Source organism: Melitaea cinxia, chromosome 13 (assembly GCF_905220565.1).
Source record: "Melitaea cinxia chromosome 13, ilMelCinx1.1, whole genome shotgun sequence".
NCBI classification, from domain to species: domain Eukaryota; kingdom Metazoa; phylum Arthropoda; class Insecta; order Lepidoptera; family Nymphalidae; genus Melitaea; species Melitaea cinxia.
Genome location: NC_059406.1, coordinates 10,517,089 through 10,529,167, shown reverse-complemented (window position 1 = coordinate 10,529,167; position 12,079 = coordinate 10,517,089). Strand labels below are relative to the sequence as shown.

At 31.7% G+C, this 12,079-nt stretch overlaps 2 protein-coding genes across 3 annotated transcripts in view; one reads left to right on the top strand and one right to left on the bottom strand.

The window, feature by feature from the left end:
* Positions 1 to 8,521, top strand: part of LOC123659105 (ras GTPase-activating protein 1) — a 33,782-nt gene extending 25,261 nt beyond the window's left edge. Inside the window, exons 16-20 of the mRNA XM_045594367.1 lie at positions 786 to 915; positions 4,581 to 4,735; positions 5,236 to 5,368; positions 6,961 to 7,134; positions 7,479 to 8,521. Coding sequence (XP_045450323.1) covers positions 786 to 915; positions 4,581 to 4,735; positions 5,236 to 5,368; positions 6,961 to 7,112 — 570 coding nt within the window. The 3' untranslated portion in view covers positions 7,113 to 7,134; positions 7,479 to 8,521. The remainder of the gene's footprint in view (positions 1 to 785; positions 916 to 4,580; positions 4,736 to 5,235; positions 5,369 to 6,960; positions 7,135 to 7,478) is intronic.
* A 2,386-nt stretch (positions 8,522 to 10,907) lies between these two features.
* On the bottom strand, positions 10,908 to 11,773 carry LOC123659157 (protein kish-A). Of its 2 annotated transcripts, none has more exons than XM_045594414.1 (4): positions 11,687 to 11,773; positions 11,450 to 11,519; positions 11,255 to 11,364; positions 10,908 to 11,101 (listed from the first exon to the last, which is right to left on the bottom strand). In XM_045594414.1, exons 2-4 carry the CDS (start codon positions 11,450 to 11,452, stop codon positions 10,996 to 10,998), a joined length of 219 nt encoding a protein of 72 aa, XP_045450370.1. In that variant the 5' UTR covers positions 11,453 to 11,519; positions 11,687 to 11,773; the 3' UTR covers positions 10,908 to 10,995. The 2 variants fall into 2 exon arrangements, with proteins under 2 accessions (XP_045450370.1, XP_045450369.1); XM_045594413.1 differs by having other exon boundaries at positions 11,622 to 11,771.
* Between the last annotated feature and the right edge of the window lie 306 nt (positions 11,774 to 12,079).

Genomic DNA, 12,079 nt, shown 5'->3' with positions numbered 1-12,079 from the left:
CTTGAATTGTTATAAGTACGTTGTCTAAAAATCCTACTGGAGCTTGAATATTGTTTTGGTGCCTTTCCCAACCAATTTACTAGATTACAGTCATTACATGACAACAACAACCAACAGCCCTGTTACCTACAAGGGAATCACAATAATAGCCTAAAATAGCTTCCAGAATAGAATCACTATTATGTTCAGTGTCAAATAAAACATAGGCAAAAGCACGGGTCCAAAATATTAGAGTATAATCGCAGAAACAAACACAGTAGGTACAACGAACGCAAGCGCAGCGAAGAAACGAACGGGTATCCAATCAAATAACAATATCGTAACATTGACGGTTGACATAGACTATGATACATTGTCAAGCACGTAAACACGTTCCATTTTATGTATTATGTTGCAGAATGTGGGAATGAAATTAAATAATACTTATATTAACATTGTTATTTAAATACATTGATTCATTTAATGAATGAAAAATTATCACTAAAGACAGTTGTGATATGAATAAAATGATCCTAATAAAAGCATTTGCTATCCAAAAACGTGTCTACATTAGTAATACGCATGGTGAGGAACGTCCATTATTTTAAACGTATTTTCACCTTATTTTATATATATATATATATCGATATCCTATGATATTTATTTTTTTGCCGGACCTTCTTTCCTTTTCGAGCCTCGCGTACTCAATGGATAACCCCTTATCAATCAATTTTTAAATGATTAGGCCTTGACTGTTAACGCCTTTTCTGCGTAATACGTGCTTTTATAAATATTTTCGTCCGTAGATAACACTGTCAATATTCACATCTCCGGAGGCGTGTCCGCGACCCATCCGATACTTGTGCGGTTGCCTTCAGCGCGCTGCCGTCACTAAGTGGCCCAATGAGAGATTCGTGAGAACCAGAGTTGTATCAGGTAGGAGCTATTTCTAGAGATAGACTTACTACTCACTTAAATCTACTAACTATTCATATTAGTCCAATCATTTTAGGGATATCACCTCAGAATGATAGTATGAATTTTTTTTCAGGTAGGACAATAAAACTAGCAACCACATTTTTCAGAGTTTTTGTTAAATCTGCGCAATTGCAAAATAATATGCACATGTGATATATTGGTCCAGCCAGCAAGTTAATTCATCTTTAATTCTCTCTTATAAATATCTCTCTCTTTTACACATAAAAACATAAAACCGATATCTCCTAATCGTTTTAAAAAACAATTGAGTCAGTAAAAGAATCTCTGGTGGCAATTGCTGGGGTGTTACATGGTATGATGAATGAGTTCAACAGAAACTTCACAAATTTTCAACACTAGTCACCACAACCACCTGTCAACATATAATTTAAAAACTTTTCCCTTGACGGCGTTGAGTGGTCTTCAGCAACAAATATTGCTAGGGATATGGATCGTGCTGAAATGTTAAGACGTCGTTAAATACTTCTGTTCCACGGGGTGACTTAAATTCAACTAGGGTATGCTACTGATCACATAACCAACCTTGTCGCTGAGCACTTACACCTACCTAAAAAGAAAGAAACTGGACTTACTTAACTGGTCTATAATTTTTTTTCATTCCCGAATCCTCAAAAAACGCCCAAATTATACCACTTGCAAAAAAATCAAATCCCATATGGTATGCACGCGTGCTAACATTATTAGATTTTAGTAATGCGTTTAGCACAATTGACTTTTATGTCCTTCTCGCTGTTTTAAGCTCTCTCAAAATATCTCAAAATGGTGTTGACTGATTTCATTCTTACTTGCGCGGGTGTCGGCAACGTGTAAGAGTTCATAATAGGGTACTTTCGGTAGTGAAAAATAAATTATAAAATTTGATAAAAAATAAAATTTATGTAAAAATACACTTAAATATTCTGATTTGGAATCGTAAAAGCCCATTATTGTTTTATTATATTGAAATTGAAAGTCGTATATTTTAATCTGTATATCACGTGACCTAAAACACGACCCGCCATGATATGACGTCATACGAACAATAAAACAAAGTTCTGTCGGAGCTGTAAACAGCTAGATACATATCTATCAACTTTAACTTCAACGAGTAATACTTGTGCTCTTTCGTTAGTGCATTTCATTTGTAGCTATTTATTTATTAAAATGCAAAAAGGTTTTGTAAAAGCAGATAGTACGAATCTGCCAAAAATTGATTCAATGATGGTTGCAAAGTTTTTTGCATGTAACCCAGACTTCTGTTCTGCCGAATTTCGGAATGTTAAAACATCTTTGTAAGTATTACTTGTTATATTATACTGTTTTTTTTTTAATGTAAGTATACTTAATTTGAAAAATAATGTTAGAAAGGGTTAGGTTATGTTTTATTCCTTATGTTACTGCCAAATTAAGACTTGATTGTGTTTTTTAATGCTAGTATTTGTACAGCTAGACACTACACACCAATGATAGCTATTGTAATTCATTATTTTACACAAAAACACCAAGTATTTGTAACTGTTAACGTTGAACGACAAAGAGTATATGTATAAGGTATTGAACTTTTGAAATATTGAACGAGTTCGGTTTTACATACGACATACACGACTTTTGTTGCTAACAATATTACGTCACCAAATGGTTGATATCGTTTTCGCGGAAATAAAAAAGGTTTAAAATGTAATTTAATTTTATGGCATGAAAGCGTGTTTATTTTGCCGAAATATATTTTTTGTGGTTTTTTAATAAAAAAAAAAAAAAAACATTTTAAAGTACTTTTTCGAACATAGTGGAATACCCTGTTCTTTTTCTGATTGATCTCCTTTAGTTGCCGGTGTTCCTCAAGGTAGCGTCTTGTCACCCCTCTTATTTACCATATATTTAGTAATTCAATTTTTTCCCATATAACTAGCTAGGATGACTAGCACTTGTATGCGGACGACCTCCAAATCTACACAAAAACTAAAATTGACGATCTAGTATAGTAAAGCGGTAAAAATCTTTCAGCTTGCTAATTATCCTAGCAAAATACAAATTTTATAGGAAGTCCTAAATTAATTTCACGAATTTCCTTCATTGAAGTACCCACTGTACGCTTCGATGGCGTCGACACTATAAACTGTTAAAGCTGGGAACTTAGGAATTATACACAGGTAAGTGAGCTGTGAGGTAAGAGAATGTTTTCAGCTGTTAGTTTCCTTCGAAGATTGTGTAATTTTTAGCCGACTTCAAAAAAGGAGGAGGTTACTCAATTCGAACGTATGTATATTTTATGTATGTTCGCGGATTACTTTGTCGTTTTGATAATTCTTTTTTTTGTTGAAAAGAAGATATCCCCGGTGTGGTACCAGGATCTGATGAAGGGATCCCAGAGAAATCGAGGGAAACTCGAAAATCTGCATAACTTTTTACTGGGTTTACTGATTTTAATGATTTTTAGTTTAATCGAAAGCCGATGTTTATCGTGTGGTCGCATGTAAACTTCATCGAGATCTGATTAAAAATTTTGAAGTAATCTTTGATAATGCGTATATATTACGTATATTGTATTACTTGTCGATGTAATTAAAGTCAGTTTTTTTCGTTTGCCTGCAAACACAATTTTTACCCATTCCTACTAAGATTATTTTAATACTATCACTTTACAACTAATTCTAGATTACGTCGCAGCATGTTATCTTGATTTAAAAGGGGAGCAACTTAACAAATTTGAGCGTCTTCAATATCTTTGCATTCGATTCATATTTGGTTTTCGTAATTGTCTCATTTCCGAATTTCGAAAAAACTCAAGTGGCTTACCGTTTATCGGTTTTCGTAGGGATACTCGTGTTCTTTCATATTCTATGTTGTGTTATCTTCAATCCATCAGTTCCACTGTATTTGAAAGAATGTTTTCACTTTTTAGAACCTTCACATACCATACTCTTCGATCAAAAGAAAGTCTAATTTTAAAAATACTGTCCCATTCGACATCAATTTATAAAGTCATTTACCATCCACTCCATTTGATTATGGAATTCACTAGCTCTTGAAACGAGATGTGCCAAATCTCTTGCATCATTTAAAAATATAATAAAAAGATTTTATCTCGCTCGATAGATTTGTTTCAAAATATATATAGGTGTGTGAATGTTATACATACACATATCTAAACATAAACATACAATGTTTATGTATATATATATATATATATATATATATATAAGTATGTATGTAATATTTATAACTTATAATTATATATGTGTTGTGGCATGTGTGTATATGTATTAAATTTGTGTGTTGCGAACATCCCTACCATTTTGTTATTTCCTCTACCTAAGGTTGCCTGAAAGATTTTCAGGGGATGACCTGACTGACCTATGTGTTTTTACATGGTTTTCATTATGTTTATCGGTTTTTATTTCACAATTTTATTAATGCCTATAAAAAAACCGCATACATCTTTGCCAGAAATATGGGTGTATACTGTATATGGTTTCTTGTCTCATTTTTGTTTTAAATCATATTACACGATTTTACACGTACTTATTTTTTGACAGTACTCTGTCCGTAACCTTCTCACAAAAATGGAAGCATCAACGAAGTCGGTAAGCACGCTAAGGAGTGAATGGTTCGCATTGGCCCAGGGTTCATCTTCCTGCGGCTCATCTGCCCGGCGCTGGTGGAGCCGCGCGCGTGGGGGCTGACGGCCGGCGCGCCGCCGCCGCACGCCCAGCGCTCGCTGCTCATGGTGGCCAAGTGCCTGCAGAACCTCGCCAACCTCGTCGAGTTTGGAGCCAAGGTAGAACTAACACTACAGACTACCCCTCCTTTGTGGTGCCGTGCTCGCGCTCCTGTACCTTACCCCGAATAGTCATTTTGTAGGAATTAATAGTTACAGGAGAGTCAAATTCTAAGCTTACAATTTGTGCTTTTAGATGGGTACCATATTTGTAGCTCCACTGGTGCTTTCTGTGTTACAAAAAGTTAAATTTGGTACGAAGCAACGGCTTATAGCAAGAATAAAGGAAAAATTGCGAAAAGCATGCATTTTTAGTTACATCATATAATAAAAAATATTTTTAATAATTTTGTTTGTACCCTCGGTGCGCGAGTCCGACTCACACTTGGCCGGTTTTTTTAAAAGTATTTCTACTGATTCTTTTACTTAAAAAATTATAAACTATAAAATACCACTGTGGTACTTATATGGAAAGAACAGTAATTTTAAAGGCGGTTCTTATTAAATAAAGACGAATCGCCTAATATTAATTCTAACATTTTTTTTTAATTTTATTTTAGGAACCTTATATGGAAGTCGTTAATCCTTTTATTCTTAAGAACAAGGAACGAATGGTTGTGTTTTTGGACCAATTAAGTTCGGTGCAAGATCCCGGGAACGCTCCGACAAACTCCAGCAACAATTTTGATATTGGTAAGATATAAATACTGATATTATAATTGGTAGGGAAAGTACCTATACTAAGCGACCCGTTCAGGGGGAGGGGGTCTTTAAAAATACCACTCTCTGTCACAGGTGTGGTCTTAGGTTTTCGTCGCTTCAGCCTGTAATATCCCACTTCTGGGCATAGGCCTCATTCTCCATGTAAGAAAAGGATCAGAGATTAATCTACCACTCTGCTCCAATTGGGTTTTGCGGATATATTCCTTACTATGAGTAACGATCGCTTCCAGGTGTACATGATAACAACCGGGACCGACGACTTAACGTGCTCTCCGAGATACGGTGGGAAGACTCAAAAGGATTCCACAATCACCTTAGACCATGGCAAAAATATGGCCAAAAAACAAAAAACTGTATGGCCGATACAAATGTTTGTCATGTGCGGGGATCGAACCCGCAACCGCGAGCGCAACAGCCACAAACCTGTGCTGTGACCGTTGCGCTGATAGGTTTTCATCACGTAGTCAATAACCTCTAGAAATTTTCACGCTTTTTCAAGCTATATTCAACTATAGTTCTTTTTAAACTCACAAGTGGCAACACTGACTCACATATGCCAGAACGTCAGCTGATTAAAAACTGGTAGTATACCGAGCAGTGAAGTATGGTAAAAAAAAATATTTAAACCACACTTCTTTATTATTACGTGAAAACTCGAGGAGGAGTGGGGGATCTAATACTTAGGGTGGTCACCAAGGGAGTGGGGGAGTGGATTAAAAATTTGTAAAAACGGGTCACGTAGTATGGGTAAGTTTCCTTATATTGATCATCCGTGGTTTTAGGGTTCTGTACCTCAAAAGGAAAAAACGGAACCCTTATAGGATCTCTTTGTTGTCCACCTGTCTGTCAAGACCCATTTTCTCAGGAACGCTTGGAGGTATCAAACTGAAATTTATATCGAATACTCGGGTCTATTGTCCCTTAGAGCTGTGAAAAAATCAAACTTCTGAACCAACCCAATCAAAAGATACAGTTGTTTATGCTCCAAATTTTCGACACTCGCAAGGGAATCAAAACCTATAGGGTACTTCCCGTTAACTCCGAATCTTGAAATTTGGTACGAAGCAACGTCTTATAGCACAGATAAAAGAAAAATTGCGAAAAGCATAAATTTTTTGTTACATCATATAATAAAAATATTTTTAATAATTTTGTTTGTACGGAACCCTCGGTGAGTGAGTCCGACTCGCACTTTTCGGTTTTTTTTAATATTAATCATAAATATTTCCAGAGCCAAGGAAGAATGTAGGCTAACTGAATCTGGCCTTCAAAATATATTCATATTTAGTTCGTAGACTTAGAAATAGTATAAAAATTTTTGTTTAAACTAAAGGATTTGGTTTTATTTTAAAAACAAATCTCATGGTAAACTTAACAACATGATAAAACCTATGCCTAGAACCGTCATCAGATGTTACATTAGAAAATCGTAACAAGAAAACACTGCAAATAGACAAGTATTATTTACAAAATTAATTCCAATATGCAAGAGGCCTATAGAATCCTACCTAACAGACGACGTTATCTTCATATTTTATCATCATAATTTTATTTATTTTCAGCAAAAGAGCTAGCTACTATCCACCACATTTGCGTCTCGCATTTGACTGAACTTCAGAACTTGGCTAAGACTCAGTCGGCTATCAGGAAGTTGGTGACGGTGACTGAAATGCTTACTAAACACAAGCACAAGTATCTCGAAATGATCAGATAGAATAAATCTTAATTGATAACAGGTAAGAGTTGAAGATATTTAAAATATTATATAACAGATTTATGAACTTGTCATAGGTGATGTTTATAAATTTAAGAATCTTCTAAAATAGTTTTGATATCTCTGTAAATGTTTCATTTCAAAATATTGGAAGTATGAAAAACAATTGCAATTCAATTTATTATCTATCTCTATGTAAATACTTTTTCGGATTGCAGCTTAATTCGTCACCATGTCACCAGAATTTCTTTTTAGACTTATTTTTAAATAAAATTAAGCACATTTAAACCTAATGCCCAGGACCCTAAGTCTTATTCAAAACCTCAGTTATTGTGACTCACAATTTATTGTTTGTAATTGTTTCAGGGTAAAACAATAACAGGACAGCGATAGCATTAGTTCGTGATTCTCCGCGCGGGACTGAATTCTTAGTCGTACTTGTGTAGTCATTCTTAGCTTTAGCTTCGTCTTAGTTTATTTAATAATTTTAATACACAAAACATCATACCCGAGCTTTCTCGTGCCAAACACGTCTTTTCAGTTTGTTATTTTAACTTTTTGTTTAACAAATCTTAATTTCACTGTTCATTTAGAATATTTTAGGTGGAGTTGAACAAAATAGCTCTCTAGTATATAAGAAGTATTTATTTTTGTTATCGATTACAATATTCATTTGCTTATAATTTTAATGAAGTATACACCTGGCTCAATCATGTTAACACTAGCTGTAACTTAATTCATTAACCGAACACGTGATATACATTTGAACGATTTGTGGGTAGTCCACAATAGAATCAGACTCTTGTAGTATCCAATTAGTCTAGGAGGTTAGAGAGGAGAGAGTAAAACGTAATATATAGAAATCGAGTATAAAAATTATGCAATAAATAAACGTAAATGGTAATTTTGCTAAAATTTTTGTACGTGATCCTTTTTATACCAATTACCTCGCCTCGGTACGAGTGAATGTATTAAGATCACTCGGAATTAAGTCTGGGAGTAATATACTTGTTACATCTTGTGAGTATTACATTAGATTTATATATTTTACTATATCCATGCTCGAAATTCATTAAGTCTAGGTATAATTATGTAGTAATAAGATGATTCGACCGTCAATCGCGAAACACCAAAAACATTTTAGTATGAAGAATTGAATGTGATAGATCTTTGTCTGAGTAGAAATTAGATAAACGTGTATGCGAGTCCTTTTTTTTCTTGCGAAATTACTGCACAATTCTACGATTTATTCTCTGTGATAAAAATTAAAGCAAATCAATATTTCAAAATTTGATTTACTGTTACTTACATTCTTCTTGCATTTATGAGTTTATAACGGTTGTATTATTACGTGTAACACGATATTGGTTCTTTGTTTAAAGAAAAAAATATACTGTTTATCTGTTGTATTTTTCGTGCTCAAAAAAAGAAATTATTATAGTGCCATATTTAATGCGTAAGCGGCCGAATTGGTTCGCTTAAATTTCCCGATTTTACACCTATATATTATTATTTGTATTCCTAAGTTTTATTTCATTTACATAAGTATTTCTGTTTGTTTTATTCAAATTGAATGACATTACTTTATTCTTTTTTTATAATTTTTAATACTTTAGAAAAACGTTTATTTACAATAACTAAATATTATATGTGCTATATTTACATTATAATTCTGAATTGCTTATCGAAGTTGTCATATGATCATTAATATTATAGTAATGTACCCTTTTAAAAAAATACTACCGAGGCCAATACTAATGATTTTTTAAAACAATATACCTTGTTGTGCAAAAACAACTGAACTGAAATGAAATAAAAAATATTTATTTCGCTTTAACGAATGTCACAAAATTATCTGCATTCTAAAAAAAAAGTCTAGTTAGTAAACATTTTAGTGCACACTAAATCCTAGTGTCTCAGTAGACATCACCCTCCTGTCCTGTCCCATTATATCTGTTAGATACAGTAAATTAATTAATGTCCCCAGCGAGAGGAAAAAAACCGGGGAGAAAAAACTTAGTAGGTACTCTTTTAAAATTTAAAGTCTTATACGTGGCAAACAACGCAACAGTATGATCCGTAAAATGATCAGAACAAACATTTGTCGAGCTTAATTCAATCCCATGTCTTTTCATCATTAACATATTCATGGATATTGTAATAAGCTTTATTACATAAACTTCAATAGAACTAGATATTGATGAACTTACAATAAAAACAAAGTTTACATGTACAGCTTATACATGAAACATAGAGTAACAATTAACGCTAACCAGCTAATTTTGGGAATATGTGATTATTCTATATTTTTTAGACCACATGAAAACAACTAATCATATAATGTCTCTTATCTAAATAAATTGTCATATGATTTTCTGTAGCTGTCGAATATCTGACTTAACAATTAATCTGATTTGTCGTTTATTTCAGTAATTGACTTATTAAAGTCTTAGACGCGTTTAAAAAATAAAATATAAGAAACTTTTATTTTTTAAGATCAATATAATTTATTAAAATATTAAATAATAATAAAAAAATACATGTCTCATTTGTTCATATTTTTTCAATATTAATTTGGATAAAATTATAATTTCTGGGATTGAAAAAAAAAGATAAATGTAAGTTAAGTATTACTTTTTAAACTTTATAGATCACATTATTAAGTGTCATTATAAATCAAAGCTTTAATCGATTATATCTTATTATTTTTATGTATAATTTTGGAACATTGTTATATCTGTTATAAATCTAGAAAAGGTTCATTGGTCAAAAAATTAATTTACTGCCATATATATCACTGCAAAGTCAGTATTATTTATTACTATGTTAAAATAAATTTTCTTTCAATACAGTAGGATTCCAAGTTCAATATTACACATTAATTATTTAAGTGTTCTTTTTTTGTAGTTACTTTTATCTGCAACTACAAACTTATGTGTTTCAACTTTTGTTTAAGCAGTTATTATTAAATTTGCCTTTGATGAGTGAATTTCTTATATGATTATTTATGTATTATTTTCAATATAAATAGGTACACATATATTTTAAAAACCTGGTAAAACAAGCATTACGAATTATTAATAGATTTCCATTTTTACTAATAAATCTTCTAAATAAACAATATTTTTATGTAAAAAAGTAACCTTATATTTCCGAAATAGTATGTGACTCAATGCATCGAAGTTAATTACATATTTTTTTAGCAATAGCTTGTAGTTGTACGTGTGTCGCTGTATTAAACTCTGTTAGTTACTATAGAGGACAATGTCTAGACTGATTTATGCTCTATTTATTAAATATGTTAGAGTATACATTTTAATGTTTTCAACACAATTGTAATAATAGTATTATTGTATGACTAAAATGGCTCTTAAGAATTTTGTACAAGTTTCGAAAATTAAATTATTATTTTAAAAAGTTTTCATTTAAAAGGAAAAAGTTTGTTATCTGAATGTTTTTGTTTTGTAGGACAGTTATTGCAGTCTTTTTCAACTTTATTTATACTGAAATAAAATAATTTTTGAAGATAATTTAAATGAAAGCTTTTATGGTATATGAAACACTTGTTAACATCTGCATGTGGGACTTGCTATTTTGATAAATTTTTATTTAAAATTTATTACTTTTGATTGATTTTTAATTGAAGGAAGCAAAGCATTATGTTTTAAAAATGTAACATTGATTACTGTTGGATTTTGTGACTGTTTTATAATCTCTTTATACTCTACTAGTATGTACTGTTTTTCATTAAATTTTTATCTGTGCTAGAATTGATTCATACAATAAAAGAAAAAATATATAAATCCTCTTTTATTTGAAAAAACATACATCACTCCTATTTATATACCTGACAATTGGACACTAAATTAACATTAAAAAGGCCTCATGTTAGAAAAAGTATTGTAAAAGCCATTATCACACAGCATGTAGCAACGTAAGGAGATTTTCTTTCCCCAATTCTTGCACATTTCCAGAAGGTTCCAAGAAGTCTAAAACATAAAAAACAAAATTAGACTACATATAGTTTGTCCTTTATCTATTTTAATAGAATAGGTTAGTATTCCACCACATCCTTTTATTTTATATACTTATACTATAAAACTTTGTCTATTACAAGTATTTTAATTTGTAAAATGACTTACCCTGTTTTATTCCGGTCTAAGATGCTAGGAAAAAATGACCTTAAATAAGCACAAGTGCATATTAAGAGTAATATTACTGATAATAAACTTTGAAAATTGAATATTGCACTCTGTAACAAAAGTAAAGGTTATTTCAAGAGTCATTTCCTACCACTTGATATATTCATTTAAAATTGATGCCCGATTATAACTTACCATGATAGATATGTACACAGAAATTGAATACGTAATATTTCTTAAGATATTGTATTTGATATTTCAGTGACTAAAACATGAAATTTTGTTAGTAATTGTCTATTACGACTGTGTAAATAATAAATCATATAAACATAAACTACTAAATTAAACACGTATAGATATCAATTACCCTTTTTGTATAACTATTTCTTGACAAAGCTTTAAGCTAGAAAAGATTGTAAAATAATACTTAACACAAATTTTTCATGGCATAAACGAAGCATAAACTATTTCTGACACATCGACATTTGACAACGGCTGTTGACACTTGGTTGACACCATGGAGCACCGTAAAATGGGGTGAATAGACACAACTTTCAACTTCAACACTGATTTTCTTACATATTTTGTATAGAAGCTTATTAATAAAACATTGTGAAATCGTGAGTCGTGTTGTAATATACCAAATATGAATCCCAAAAATTAGCTAAATCATGTTTATTATTTGTAAATTGAAAAAAAGTAGGTGGTTTCTATTTACCCGGAAACTGGGGTCAAAAGACACGAGGGAAGGGGTGAATAGAGAAAAAACACTAGGGCTGTCAAATTCAACTTTAATTTATTTATTGAAATAATAAGTAAGAACAA